At 37.4% G+C, this 15,728-nt stretch overlaps 1 protein-coding gene across 1 annotated transcript in view; it reads left to right on the forward strand.

Annotated features, from left to right (window-relative positions):
- Nucleotides 1-15,728, forward strand: part of ELAPOR2 (endosome-lysosome associated apoptosis and autophagy regulator family member 2) — a 217,837-nt gene that overhangs the window by 101,926 nt on the left and 100,183 nt on the right. The window contains exon 2 of the mRNA XM_077150709.1: nucleotides 13,401-13,521. Within this exon, the coding sequence (XP_077006824.1) occupies nucleotides 13,401-13,521 (121 nt within the window). The remainder of the gene's footprint in view (nucleotides 1-13,400; nucleotides 13,522-15,728) is intronic.

Consider the following 15,728-nt stretch of genomic DNA (forward strand, 5'->3'; position numbering starts at 1 on the left):
GAAGGACATAGCCTCGAGAAGCAGAGAGCCCACAAGCCAGTGACCTTTGGAGATGAAGAAGGAAAACGCTTCCCGGGAGCTTCATGAAACAGGAAGCAGAAGAGAAAGCTAGCAGATGACGCCTTGCTCACCTTGTGCCCTTCCAGCTGAGAGAGAAACTGGTGAATGTTTCCCTGTCTCCCAGGGAAACAGAAGCCATGTGCCTTCTCACTTGAGAAAGAAACCCTGAACTTCATCAGTCTGCTTGAACCAAGGTATCTTTCCCTGGATGCCTTTGATTGGACATTTCTATAGACTTGTAATTGGGATATTTTCTCGGCCTTAGAACTGTAAACTAGTGACTTATTAAATTCCCTTTTTTAAAAGCCATTCCATTTCTGGTATATTGCATTCTGGCAGCTAGCAAACTAGAACACATCCATTCTCCAGCTAGTAAGGGATCCCTTTTCTTCGTTCTCTGAGCAGAATGATGGGCTTTTGGAGTTTTTGCAGTCTGTACTATTGCACATTTTCCTAATTTGGTCCACCCTTGGCTCAAAGCTGGGAGATAAAGGAGGAAAAGAAAACCAAAAAGCTCGCCGTTGTTTACTAGTTGCTGTTTAAATTTTGACTTTCTCGCCAATCCACCTGCTGTCATTTGTTTTGCAGATTCTTCAGGTAGTTACTTTTTTTTTATTTTTGTATTTTATGCAGAATGGGATAGAGAAGCTATAGTGGAATTTCTCCATCTTGGCCGGCAACAGTGAATAGTTTATTATAATTGGCCAGGTGACATGTCTGTATTGGGGCCTGTCCAGGGGATGGAGTTATACGACTGGCTGCCCAATCAGACCCACGTGGAATCTTAGACTAGTTCCTTAAAGGATAGTGAGGCTGGGGGTGGGTTCAGGGTAGGGGACATGCTGTTGCCTAAAGAAATGGGAAAGGAAGGCAAAACAGAAGTGGTAGGTATCTGCTGTGTCTGATTAAAAAGAAAATCTAAGTATTTTAAGTTTGTTTTCTAGGAGTATAGTTATGATACAAGGTGTTACAGGATTGTCCTATTCCTTAAAAAAAATTTTTTTTAATCCATTTGAAAGATACTTGTTAACCTTACAAGGGAATCAAGGGATTCCTTGAATCCCAAGGAACTTAAAATCTAGTTTATTTTTATTTAGCTCACAGCATTCACAAGCAAAAACATTCATTTTGAATGTCAAATTTTTAAAAGCCGTTTATCACCTATGGCATTTCTGTTGTATTATTTTCAAGTAAAGCTCAAATTTCAAATGGCAGTACTGACAAGAATTAGCCTTTGATTTTAAATTGTAGTTCATAAATCCTTTTTATCTGAACCCTGGGGTTGTTTAGCTGAATTCAAATGTGGTATTTTCACTTCCTGTGTCAAACTGGGAAATAAGTAAAGGGCGTTTGTTGTCAGGGATTCTTTACCTCCTTGTTTGCATTTCTGCTGTTCCCACTTTCCTTTGTCCCTTTTGAAGTTCAGTCCTTCCTGGCTCGGCCTGCCTGCACAGTACTTCTAGCTCTGGATTTTTCTTTCCCTAATGCCTTCTTTAGAACTTACCTGACCTGTGTCCTGTGACCTTAGCCCTACAACCTTGCTAGATGATTGATACTTATAGACTGAGGTGCTAATGAATGATAATGGAATAATGGTATCCTTTAATGCCATTCAATGGTATCCTTTGAATTTTTGCCTGAATGCCTTGCCAGGTAGTTTATCCTGAAGTCAGGAGAAAAATGAACATTTTTGATATCTTGGCAAAGTAATTATCTGAACTTAAGGGAAGTAATACATTTTAAGTGTATTAAATGTGGAAATATAGAATCACCACCCCACCAAAATAAAAATCACCAAGTTCATCACCCAAATAACTACTGTTATTATTTTGGTATGTGTATCTACAATCATTTTTCCATGTCTTTTTTAAACACGTGCACACACATATATGTACCTACTTTAAAGGGTCTTGACATATTGTTTTACAACCTTTATTTTATGCTTAAATATGCTATAAATATTTTTGTCATTAATAGTCTTTGGAATTATCATTTTAGATGAATATACAAAATTATGAATTCACTATAATTAATTAATCATGTCCTTATTATTGCACATTTATGCCCTTTTCAAGTTTTTACTACTTTTCTATTTTAAATACTGCTATGGTACAAACCTACTCTGTTTCTGATGCATTTCTAGAAGTGGAATTGATATGTCATAGAATATATAACACATTTCTGAAATTTTGATGCAGATTCTGTTGGTGCTCATCAAATTTGGAAATTGAATTTCTTATTCCCTTCCTTTAATACCACCCGACTTTGGAATTACACTAAGTCTGCTTCCAGGGCCTGCATGGGCTCTTCCCAGGTCCTTCCTGCTGAGGGCCAACAGCGTCATTGCGGGAGGGACACCGACAGAGCTTGGACGCGTGGGCAGGGATGGCCACTTGCGTAGGAGGAGGCCGCTCGAGGTTGGGGTGGGCATAGATGGGAGGGGGCACCTCAGTTTATATTCTTGACCTTGGTCCTGCAAATGTTAGGGGTGAGCCTGAAGGAGACAAAGGTAGGACTTACTACATAATGTTTTATTATCATATAGATTTTCATGCGCTATTACAAGGCATGGGAGGAGAAAGATTTCCAGGCAGGAAAAAAGTCATGTCTGGAGGCAAGGAACTGCAAAGCATATTTGATCCAATAGTTTCAGTGATTCGTACATAAGGAAGGTTAAGAAATGAAGTGGAGAAGCAGATAGGCCTGTTGGACTTTGTCCTAAAGCCAGTGGGAAGTTCCTGAATTTTTTTGAGCAGGGATGACAGAAGGGAATCTGTCTGTCTGCACAGTGTAGTGGGTGTGGGCAGGAGCAGAAGCAGGGATGCCACTGAGGTTGGTAGCAGTTATGTAGACAGCAGATGGTGACTGGTATGTGTCAGGGGCCGTGACAATGAAGCTAAGACCCTTGCTGCATTGTACGGCTGTGCTGTGGGCCAATTCAGGTAGGGTAATGTTGTAAAAATCATTTTGGAAAGCTTATAGTATTCTTCTAGATGGCTTAGCTCTATATTTTCTTATTAAAGTAGGACATGCACACTGTTTTAAAATATCAGTATTCTAAAGCTTGTAATAAAAACTCGAAGTTCCCTGCCCCCATCTCTTCCTACCCTGAAATACAGCACCACTTTCCATTCCTTTAACATCTTTGATTTTTTTTGTAATTTTATAATTTTATAATTATCTTTCACTTCTTACTGTAGGAAAATGAGCCTTCAGCATTCTCACCACATCTTGCCTTCATATCTCTCTCCGTGTCTTTTGCCATCTTCCCAATATTGGTGCAATCCCAATTTCTGTTAAATCAGTTTTTAGTTTTTATGATATAACAATTCAACTATAGCTCATTGGAGAACCATGTGATACACCATGATTACATTGCCTTTCTTGTTTATCTTTTTATTTTTTCCAACACTAATAATTGCCTCTTTTTAATTTAGTTTATTATTATTTTTTATTTACTTGTCACCATTTTCCTCTAGACTCTCCAATTAGGAAACCTCACTTAATTTAATTAAAACTAAACATCACTAATAATTGATATTCATCTTTTGTGTGTTTCCTGTTTAGTCTAGACTGCTCGAGCACCTGCTGTATAATGCCATCCTTCACCATCGGCTTGGAAATTCTCTCCTCTTCATTCTTGTATTGGATCCTCTATTTCCGTAATCCCATGTTTTTATCATTCTTGGTTTGATTCCTTGTTTTGGTGGCATGCATTCTTCTGCAGTTTGTTGAGAACAAGGATGCATAGAAGATAAAATATGTGCTTGTCTAAAAACATCTTTATCTTCATGCTTGGTTGAAAGAAGAATTAAAGATTGGCTTAAATGACTCTCCCTTAGAATTTTAAATATTGTTCCATTTTGTTCTATTTTCCTTGGAGGCGGCTGGGAAGCCTTGATACCCTTTTGATTCCCCAACTGTATGTGATCAGGTTTTGGTATCTTCTCTTTATGCCCACTCTAGTGAAATTTCAAAATGTTTTCTGCTTTGGTGTGAATAAAATTGCTCTGTGCTTTTCATCAACATCTACTATATGAAAACGTAGGTTCTGGAAATTTTCTCGTATCATTTCTTTTAAAACTTCTTTCTCTGTTTTCTATTATTTCTGGAAGTTCTGTTGGTTAGGTATTAGATCTCCTAGGTTGAGCCGCTAACTCTTAATTTTCAAATTTTATTTTTTTTCCACCTCTTTGCCTTTTTGTTCTATTTTCTGGAGAAATTTCCTCAACTTATTTTCCTTCCGTTCTATTGAATTTTTAATTTTGGTTATCACATTTTTAATTGCTTGTCATTGCATATTATTTACATTAAAAAATCTGTTTCTGTTCCTTGTGTATGTGGTATCTTTTATTCTGTCTGTGGATACTAAGATTATTTTTCTGATGTTTTCTTTTGCTCTCTGCCTCATCTTTCTTGTGTTGGAGCTTTTCCTTATATGTTTGATAATCTCTTGTCCATTTTCATGTAGGTATAAGGTTCTAAAAACCTGATTAGAAACTCTTGGGTTTCTGGGTGGGCCACGGTGGCTCAGCAGGTAAGAATGCTTGCCTGCCATGCCCAAGGACCCGGGTTCGATTCCCGGTGCCTACTCATATTTAAAAAAAAAAAAAACTCTTGGGTTTGGTTATCTCATCATTGTAATAAGGTGGGGAAATCTAATGTTTTTGTGGGCGGGACCTCCAAATATCTGTCTCTTGTGTTGGATGATTTCTTCATAGAAGAATCTTACCATCTCTTCTGTGTGTGTGTGTGTGTGTCATAAATGTGGGAGCCAAGTGGTAGGTTAGGGCTGTACATCTCAGCCCTCAGTATTTAGCTGCTCATGTCATTCCCTATTTCAGTAAAAAGCTTTTCCTTCCTTTTGATGTCCTTGATATCTCTGAACCTGTAATGTCCTTAGTTCAGTTTTCCAGGGGAGGTAATTCTTTTCTATTGTCAAGATGTGGAAGGGAATCTGAGGTCAGATTTTCAGTCTATTTTTTTGCCTTCAGAACTTTTCTTTGCCTCTGCTTTCTGAAGTATCTGTGTCTTCAATTTTGAGTGTTTCTGCAGCTGCAGCTCAAATCAGCTTTTTGTTATCATCCACCTTTGCAGCCCTTAGCTTTCAGTTTATCTTGCTTCTATTAGAAGTCAATTAGAGCTCACCTCAAGCTTTCCATCTTCTGAAAAACTGTTAGCACTTGCATCTATTGTCATTTTTGCTTCTATTCTCTTTATTTTTGTGGGCTGATAGTAGTATTAAATCTTTACTCTCTGCTCTCTTTAGAAACTCTCCTCCTTTGAAGGTTTGTAGGCATGGGGAGACAGAGAGTAATTTGTATTTAATTCAGCATATTTAAATGTAATTAGATAATAAAATAATGGCTGCATGTATTTAAAGACTTTTTAAAATACAAGAGCATACATTTTCCTCAGTATCTTCTATGAGTGTTTGATTTGGTAAGTTTTCTGATATTTATGTTATTATAGATTGTCTACCTGAAGATTTCTTGAGAAAATTGAGAAGTTTCATTTGTTTTTTTGTGGGTAGACTTTTTTTAGAGGGTTCTTATTTTAAAATTTCCCCTGGCAATATGTGACCCCAGGATGTGGTTGGTTTGTTTATCGAGAAGTAAAAAATATGGGACATAGACTTTCATTCTAGTAGCACAGTCTTTTCTTTCTAAATGAAGAGAAACCTGAGATCCAGGGGTTTAGTTGAGTTAATTGAATTACTCAAGGTCCTACCTTAAGCACTAGCAGCAATGAGGCTGGGATCCATGTCTGTTTCTCCCAGTTCATTGCCTAAACCTTTACAGACTGAGAGTAAGAGCACTAGAAGGAAAACTTGTTTTTTAAGAAAAAACGAAAACAGAAACACGTACATTCATTCACACTAAAATGTTAGCCCCATGAGAGCAGGGACTTGGGTATTTTGTTTGCTGTCCTGTCCCCAGTGCCTATGACAGTGGCATATGGGAAGTGCTCAATAAATACATATAGAATTTAAAAATGACTTGCGCACCCATGAGACTTTGTACATTAAAATGGACATTGAACTTAAGGCTTAAAAGATGAATTATTTCAAAATAACTCCTAAAAAGCAATGAAATGTTCCCCAAATGAAAAGAAAAGGATGTGTCATAAATAGATCAGATATATATTACTTTACTTAGCAGTAGGTTCCCATGGTAACCTTATGTTCCTTTTATAAAAGAAAAATCTGAATATAAATATTTCTGCACAGTGCTATACACTTGATAAAGTAGGCTAAGGGAGCTTTTATCATAATTTGCGTGTGTGTCTGCATTAAGTTTTCTCATGCTTTTGACCTTCTCGCACAGTAGAATAAGTATGCGCACTCATTGGAATTGGAACTGAAATATCTGTACCATGCACTCCAGTCTCATGATCGCTTCTTCTTGCTCTCTTGCTCTCTCAAACTAACTGTGCCAAGTGCTTTGCTGAGCCTTTAAAATTCAGAGCCCTGTCTCCCAGAGGAGTTGCATTCTCATCAAATGCAAGGCTATGCTATTCTTAACATTTCAAAAAAAAATAATTTAAAGGAGAAGGAATTTTACATGAAGAAAATAAAATGAAGAAAATGATTTTTATTTACTTCTTCTTGTCCCTTCCCTCTCCTTGTGTGTGTTCTCCTAGTATCAGCTGTCTCTTCTTTGAAGCCAGAGCCTTCTACTGCATCTGCTGCTTTTGATTATGTACTAGGATCTGTGGTCATCTGCTGTATCTTATAGTTAATTGTGGCCAACTCTTAATTGACCACGGAGTGTAGGCAGAGAGCATCAGGAAGCTGTTTGGAAGACTAGAAATTTTGTCCTCCTTCTCCCACTCCTTTCCTTCCTTCCTGTACTCATCCTTAGGCTCATATGCTGCATATCTTTAGGTATGCTTTCTTCAGGTTTCATTTCACTGCTTATCATACTCTATCAAACTAGCTAATTCTGAAGGAACTGGTCAGCACCAGAATAGTTACAAATCCTACTGATCTTTTTGGGCCCCTCTTGAAGACCTTTTCAGAGTGTTTCAGCTCACAGGGATTATCTCTTCTAACTCTGAAATTGTAATGCAGTGGGGTCACGGTATGCATCCATTGCCACACGTGCTCTGCTCAATGCAATCCTAACAGTTAATGGTCCTTATTTTTCTAAAAAACATGGCCCCTAAAATGCAAGCCATCTAGTGCTAAGAAATAGGTATCTTATAGAATGCTCAAGGGAAAATTGGCTCTGATGACTGGATTGAGAGGCAATATAATGTTGTACTTTATGGGAGGTGTTAGGGCTTTTCTTTGGCGATTTTGACCTGATAAAGTTTTTACTTGCACACTGAGTTGTGATGCTACTTTCCTACTTCGGGGCCTTTATATTTTCTTATACAATTGTATGTTGTGTGTGTGTGATGTGTCTTGTCTACTCCAATAAAATCATAAGCTTCTTGAGTACAGGGACTGTTTTGTATTTCTTTTAAATCTCCCCAGAGCACTCAGGCCATAGTGTCTAATTAATAATTAAGTGCCAGGTAATAAAGAATGATACATATTAATATATAAACAATACATGATTTATGCAAAAATCATTATATATTATATACATAATTGTTTTAAGTATATTTCTTACATATGAGATGTAACTTGATTATTATATATTATCTTTATATGTGAGATTTTTATGAAATAAAATTATTATCTAGCCTGTGTATAGTTAAACTGTAACAGTTATCAGAATTGGGAGATGGTGTGTACTCCAGGCTTTACAGTTGAGCCCTATGAGGCTTTCTTCTTATTGTGACATTTTGGCATTTCTGATACTATGAGTATCCAGTGTTTATTTGATGTATCCTGACAGTTCATGTTTTGGGTGTAGGATGAAACAATTTGAAGTTTTGTTATTTGAAGTTTTGTGTCTCTGCTTTGATTTGCGAGTGTGTGAGAGTCTGTGTGTGTGCATGTGTGTATGAGTACAAGAACTGTACGGTGACTTCTATTGAGCGATAATCCTCCCTTACAACATTTCATGATTAGGAATAATTAATTCCATGCTCTGATTATTCCTTTCTGAACTGTTTCCTGGTTCCCTGCTATTTACAATGTGAGGTTTACAGGGGATCCCAGCATTTGTGATTTGGGACAGTCTTCATGCCCCAGCATCCTGTGATTTGCAGCCATGTCTAAATAACTGCCCTTCTTTGGGTAGTGTTCTAGTTTGCTAGCTGTCAGAATGCAATATACCAGAAACAGAATGGCTTTTAAAAGGGGAATTTAATTAGTTGCTAGTTTACAGTTCTAGGGCCGAGATAATGTCCCAATTAAAACAAGTCTATAGAAATGTCCTATCAAAGGCATCCAGAGAAAGTTACCTTAGTTCAAGAAGGCCAATGAAGTTAAGGGTTTCTCTCTCAAGGGAGAAGGCACATGGTGAACACGGTCAGGGTTCCTCTCTCAGCTGGGAGGGCACCTGGCGAACATGGCATCATCTGCTAAATTTCTCTCCTGGCTTCCTGTTTCATGAAGCTCCCCAGGAGGCGTTTTCCTTCTTCATCTCCAAAGATTGCTGGCTGGTGGACTCTGCTTCTCGTGGCTATATAATTCTGCTCTCTCAGAATCTCTCTCATTCTCCAAAATGTTTCCTCTTCTATAGGACTTCAGAAACCAATCAAGACCCACCCAAATGGGTGGAGACACGCCTGTAACTAATCCAGTTTAACAACCACTCTTGATTAAATCACACCTCCAGGGAGATGATCTAATTACAGTTTCAAATATACAATGCTGAATAGGGATTAGAAGAAACAATTGCCTTTACAAAATGGGATTAGGATTAAAACATGGCTTTTCTAAGGTATATACATCATTTCAAACCACAGGTAGGATGTGCCTGGGCTCTTCTTCCTGCTTATAATTTGGAAGGTGTGGCTTGTGAACTGATGTTTTCTTGTTTTGAAGTTTCCACGGAATCATATCAGTATGTTTGGGACTAAACTGTCAAGAACCCTGAAATGTACCTTCCCTTTGTCATGTAAAATTGTGTAAAAACTGATCTAGGAAGGAAAGATTATTGTGTGTCCTGTTTAGTAAACTTTTCTGAACTATTAGTTTTTTATAAGGGCTGCACCTTTCATTGTTTTTTGAACTTATTTATAGCGCAGTGATTTGTTGGAAACTTTAAGTAATACAAATGTTTCTTGACCATCGAAATGAAAATACATTTTGTCTGCTGGTATGCAAGTGATTGATACCCTCTGGAAATTTACTAGTTTTGTATCTAATTGTAAAGTCTTTTCACATTCTGATGGCCTATTTGTATGGATGCTTTGAATTCTCCTTTAAACTGATAGTGACAGTTTATTCATTCACTTGCTAAGTTAAGACTTAAATATAATCTTTGATATGTATTCATTTTACATTTATATGAGAGTTGTGAATTTACTTCTTCTTTTAAAATCTCCCTTTAACTCCCTGAAAATTCCCATGACTGAAGGGTCAGCATAAGTGTGCAATATTTATTTGGGTCTATGGTCAATGTTTTTGGGGTTGTCAATAAATATGAAAACATATGGACTGTGATTCTCTCTCTTCAGTACCTTGAAAACCACTCAAAATATGTTGGGGATGTATATTATATCGTTAGTGATTTTATTACTACAAACTATTTTTTAGGTCTTTGCTATAGATGTAAGGGCTGTGTTCAGAAACAGATCTTTTAAAAATTATTATTTGTTATCAACCTGGGTCAAATAGTCTCTTAAATAATTTAAAGCAAAATCCATCTGACTTGAGCTATAATCTAAATCTCTGACCCCAAGTATCACCCTCCACATGAAATAGGTGTACCTTTCAGTATTTTGAAATTATAAATAAATACATTTAAGCTTCTTTCTGGAATCCTAATAATTTGCTATCAATAGTAGCTGTGGCCCTTTAGAGTCCAGAAGGAATCTAGAGGCAAATATAATGAAAAGAATCCTAGGAAATGTAATTTGCATATGATATACAACATGATAACCAGAAAACACAATTCCTTTTCCATGCTCTTATTGCAGTTCTCATCTTATAAATGGCCACCTGAATAACAGAGGCACTGGTGGGCCAAGTTTTCTCGAGCTTTGCTCACATCATTTGACATTCACACTAGACTCCTCAGCATCATTGTTTTGCTTGGATAATGACTGATTACCTGAATTTTACATAGTGGGGACCAGGTTCTTCTCAGTGGAATATGGAGATAGTGGTGACATCCTAACACAAATAACTGGGAACAAGAGGAATGAGAAAACCATCGTGCAAGTGCACGGCCATTCAAGGGGAAGATTGTAGTAAGCTCACTAATGGCTCCCCAAAATATGTCCATGACCTAATCCTGGAACCCATGTAGCTTTCATAGCAAAAAAAAAAAAGGAATTTTCAGTTGTGTATGATTTAAAAATCTTGAGATGAGTAGATTATCTTGAATTATCCAAGTAGCCATTGAATGAAATCACAAGTATCCTTATAAAAGAGAAGCAGAGGGAAATTAAAGACCCAGGAGGAGAAGGCAACGTGACAGTATAGTCAGAGTTATTAATGATGCGGTCATAAACCAACAAATGCTGACAGCCACCACAAACTGGAAGATGCTGGACTGGATCCTTCCCTGGAGGGTCCAGTGGAAGGCGGCCCATTGGCACCTTGATTTCAACCTCCAGAAGTGAGAGAGAAGAAATTTCTGTTGTTTGAAGCTGCTGTTTTTGTTAATTTGTTACAGCAGCTATAGGAGACTAATATCAGGACAGGAGAGATTCAAATGTTTCCTGTTTAACCTCTCTACTCTTACATTCTGTTAGAATATTATATCTCCTTAAGATTCCTGTAGACTTCTGTAACCATCAGGCTTCTGAAGTTGAAACTTTTTACTATTCTTCAACAGCAACGTTCTATTTTAAGTATAAACAGAAATAAACAGAAGGCTTTTCTTCTGCTCTCAGCTATGCTTCTAACTAACTGGGTATCTCTGGGTAAATTACTGACTCATCTGAGGTTCAGTTGAACAATGGAAACAATATCACCGGCTATAGTAATTCGTGTATTTGTTGTGAGGATTTAATGATATGAATACATCTAAAAAATACCAGGTAAATAATGTAAGGTTCTACAATGCTTAACTATTAATTATCCTACCTCCAGCTATATAAAATTTGTGGTAACAATTTTTGCACCTAAACCGCTGACCATATTAAAAGAAAACTCCCCCTTAGATTAGATTCTAAAAGTGGGATTTTGAGGTCAAAAGTTTTGAAGACTTTGAAGCTTTTGATACATACTCACATATTGCTCTCTAGAAAGCTTGTACCAGTTTACCTTCTTATTGAAAGTGTACAGGTGTTCATTTTAAAACACTTCTACTTCAGAAAGAGTTAAACAATATTGTAAATATTTTGCCAGCTTTACGAAAAATATTATGTATGTTTCTCTGATTGGCGAGGTTTAATATTTTTTTTATGGCCACTTGTATTACTCTTTAATGACTTGCTTCAAAAGAAGTATCCAACTTTCTCCTTATTGAGTTTTAGAAGTTTCTTAACCTTTTTGTGTATTGTTTCTTCAGCAGTTTGTTGTTTTGTTGTTCACCTTTTACTTTTATTATGGTGACTTTTGAAGTACCAATGTTTAAAATTTGTGCGTAGTCAAATCTAGTGAATTGTTCTTATTGTGTCTGTCTGTCTGTCCCTCTCTCTACATCCTGTTTTCTTCCCTCCCTCCTTCTTTCCTCCTTCCCTCAGAAAAAACTTTTCTCTTTTGGCTGTTTTATTGATTGTTTACATACATAATTATGCCCTTCATTGGCAGTAAAGCATACTTGAAATCTAGACTCTTGTCAACTCAATCTCAAATTATCTGTTGCCAAACTTATATCAAAACTTTGGGTGAAAAAAGAATATGTAAAGGTGATTGCCTAAAGGATAGTCTAAATTTATTTCTGGGGGTGAGTCTGAATGCAGTGTAACAACCTTTGCTTCTAGCCTGATGATTCTACTTCCTTCTCGTTTTATCTTAATTGCATACAGAGATTGAGGTAGGGGAAACAGAGACTCACGTAGTTGGTGCCTTACTATTTTACCACCATCTCCTTCCTTGGTTTCATCCTCTCTATTCCATTGTCCTCAGTTCTACCTGGTGTTGCAGTAGCACAGTGCCTGACATTTTACAAGTAATTATTTCAGTTAATCCTCACAACAACCATATAAGGTAGGAGATATTATTATATTACCAGTGGAAAAAACCCAGATGCTTTGAGAGGTAAATTGGCCTGCCCATTTGTCACAGTAACTTGTATTTGAAGGATTGGGATAGGAATTTAAACCCAGATTTGTCTGATTCTAGAACCCATCTCTTAGGTAGTAATCTCTCTGTGAGCACGCACATGCACATACAAATGCCTCCCCACCTCCCTCTCAAGATCTCCCTGTAGTGATATGAGTTGATAATTGTATTTTCATCTGTAACTGATACAGTAAGGGAGGCAGAGCAGGAGTGGACAAAGCAAAATGGCAGCATCCAGGGTTGAACTGAATAAATAGGGTATTGAATGAAAATACTTTGAGATAGAGGTAGAGCCTTCCCTCCTTCTTAAAAAGCCCAGGTGATAATCTGTCCTGTTTCCTCTTGGCCCGGGCATCACATGTGTGTAATGTGCTCTGATCAAGTTGAAATTTTCAAAGCAAACAGGGGCCAGAATTAAGTGATTTGGTCTTACTTTGGCATTTGCAATGAATTGTCTATTTTAGTAGTCTGTGGTGGGCGTGTATTGATCCTGGGAAAGCTGCTTAAGAAGCTTGTAGAGTTCTACTAATATTTGAATGATTAATTATTATGCCTTCTGTTAAATTTTAAGCAGAGTGAGAATTAGGTCAATGGAAATGATTCTTTTCTTTTCTCAAAAAACTTGGGGCACTTACGACAGTTAATTTACTAGTGTTGTTTTTCTCTATTTTTATATTCATGTCTATACTATAGTTATACTATATACTATGCTATTATATGAGCTATAATATACTGTATCTGTTTTTGTACTCATGTCTACTTTATACTCATGTCTACATAGGGAAGTGTGCTGAACCTTTTTTGGGTGGGTAGAATCTAGGGGATAGTGGTCACAACCAGTGAGTGACGACTGTCCTGGCCCCATTGTATCCCCAGAGCCTGGCGTAATACATTATGATCAATAAGCTGCGATGTATTATGCAGCTTATTGGGGAGGACTGGAGTCAATCAGAGGGGGTGCAGTTTGGAAACAGGCTTGACGGAAGGTTTGATGGTAGTTAGCATGGCTCTAACAAAGGCTTGTTTCTGTGATTGTTTGCAGAAGGATTACCACTTTGAATATACGGAATGTGATAGCAGCGGCTCCAGATGGAGAGTTGCCATTCCGAATTCTGCAGCGGACTGCTCTGGCCTGCCTGACCCCGTGAGAGGCAAAGAATGCAGTATGTTTTGACTTCTTGATCATCTGTTTTCCAGATTAAATCATACCCCCTTCCTATCAGCCCTGGATGTTTATTATAATGAACGTAAGAGACCCTTGTAGAAATGAACACGTTCCATTGATGTCCAGCAGAATAAATGCATCTTTTTTCAATGCTTGGTGTCCTTAACTCTGAAGTCTGTGATAAGACCCAAGTAATATCAACAGATGCTGTCACTGTTGTCTTTTTAAATCTAGTTTGCTTTCTTACTTGAAACCCTGGAGGGCAGAGTGGCAGAATTTGTTTTTAATGGCTTTCTCCTTTTGTAAGTCATAGAAATAACTTAATGTTATGTGCCTTTTCAGTGTAACCTACAGAGAGAGTGTGGAATTGCTCAATATCATATGAAAGCTGGTCTTTTGGCAAACAAGGTTTGAAGTACAATGTTGTGAATTAAAATAGAAATGTTATTAAATTGATTTTCATTTATAGTTCCATCTTTTTAATCCTTTAATTTAGGTGCGAATTGGGAATGTAAGCATCTGCACGTGGTGTGACAAAGTTTGGAAACCTGTCTCTGATCCCTTGACCCCTAGAATAGCGGTGCAGCCCCATGAGTTAGGAGTTCCTGCACTGAATTTGTTGTAGGGTCAACTGGAGCTCCTTTTGGGAATAAGACATGGAGAATTTATTTTGGTTTTCCTATAATCTTTCAAATGGTATTCCTAGAAGCTTGGTTCTTCTGTCCCCAAATGAAAGGGCAGGTAAACAATTCATTAAATTGTTACTTAATTCTTCCTATTCATAGACAGAACTTGTCTCTATTACCAGAAGGAGGAGTTTAGCATAGGTGGTGGCTTACTAATAAAAGGGAGACAGCAATAAAATCTTATGAGGAAAGTTAGGGAAGAAGACACATATTTCTTGGCAAATAATATTAAATGAACACAAGGAGAACCTGAGAACCCTTATAGCCAGGTGATGTTTTCAGTCAGCAAGAGACTTCAGAGGACAAAAGGTTATAGCATAGAAAAGCATAATGCCAGGCCCTGGTGTTTACAACCACCCAGGCAGAGACAAGATCAGCTCTCAGTGAGGGAGGATTGTGGTTTAAAGGGTAACAGAGCCTGAATAATACCTATGTAAAGAGTTCACTGTAAATTTGCTAGTCACCATCCTACAAAATTGGTACATTGTTTATCTAACCTTACTTTTCATTCATTGGTTTCTAAAATCTTTGTGAACAGTCCTATTCAAGCGGAGTATGTGACCATCATAAACACTTACCTCTGTAAGCAGGTGATGTGCTGGCATGGGCTAGCGCCGGCCGAAAGCCCAGTTGTACACATGTTGGTATGCGGGTTCTTGGCTTGAGACAGCCGTGATGGACAGATTCACACCCTGGAAATTGGAATACGTTACAAAGCAGGGGCCTCCCTGCTGCTTAAAGTAATTGGCCAAGGGTTCAAATTATAGAACTGATGCCTGAATAAGAATTATTTCTATTTGGATGTTGTCAGAGATATTTTTGGTCATTATTTACTATAATGTTCCACAAGATACCATTGTGAATCTGACATTCCAGCAGGAACATTTCTAAAAACTCTTATAATCGAGTCATTATTAGTTATTATATTCTTTAAAAAGGACACTATATAGTCTGCTTAGATGCCATAGCTGGGACATTTTTTTGCCTTCATATTTTGTTTGAAATCTGAATTTCCAAATATTCTTGCGTGATGTACTTACATCTGCCCTGGAAGCTGTTAGTCTAACCTCAGATATGTGCCTTTTTCTAGTATAGTGAGGTATTTTAAAATTCACAAGTAAGTTAATAGATCTAAGTAACGTGGAAGTGCAGTTAATTCACAAGATTCAGCATGATGCCTACTGCGTTACCAGTTATTGGTGTTCTGCTGAAAGTGATTGTCACAATAATGGAGGTATTTCTCCAGTGGCTTAGATTTTCTGTTGCTCATGAAAGCTACCACTTCTCAAGTACTGATTTTGCGCCAAAATTGTGCTTAGAGCTTTATGTCATTATCCTAATGACTCCTCCTAACAACCCTCTGAGTTGTCTACCATCATTAGTTTCATTTTACAAATGAGAAAATGCAGAATTAAGTTGGTGAAGTAACTTATCAAGGTCATATACTTTGGAAGTGGCAGATTTGGACTTCAAATGGAGACGTATCTGATTGCAGAGCCCTGTTTCTGGATTATACCTA

Source organism: Tamandua tetradactyla, chromosome 1 (genome assembly GCF_023851605.1).
Source record: "Tamandua tetradactyla isolate mTamTet1 chromosome 1, mTamTet1.pri, whole genome shotgun sequence".
Lineage (NCBI taxonomy): Eukaryota > Metazoa > Chordata > Mammalia > Pilosa > Myrmecophagidae > Tamandua > Tamandua tetradactyla.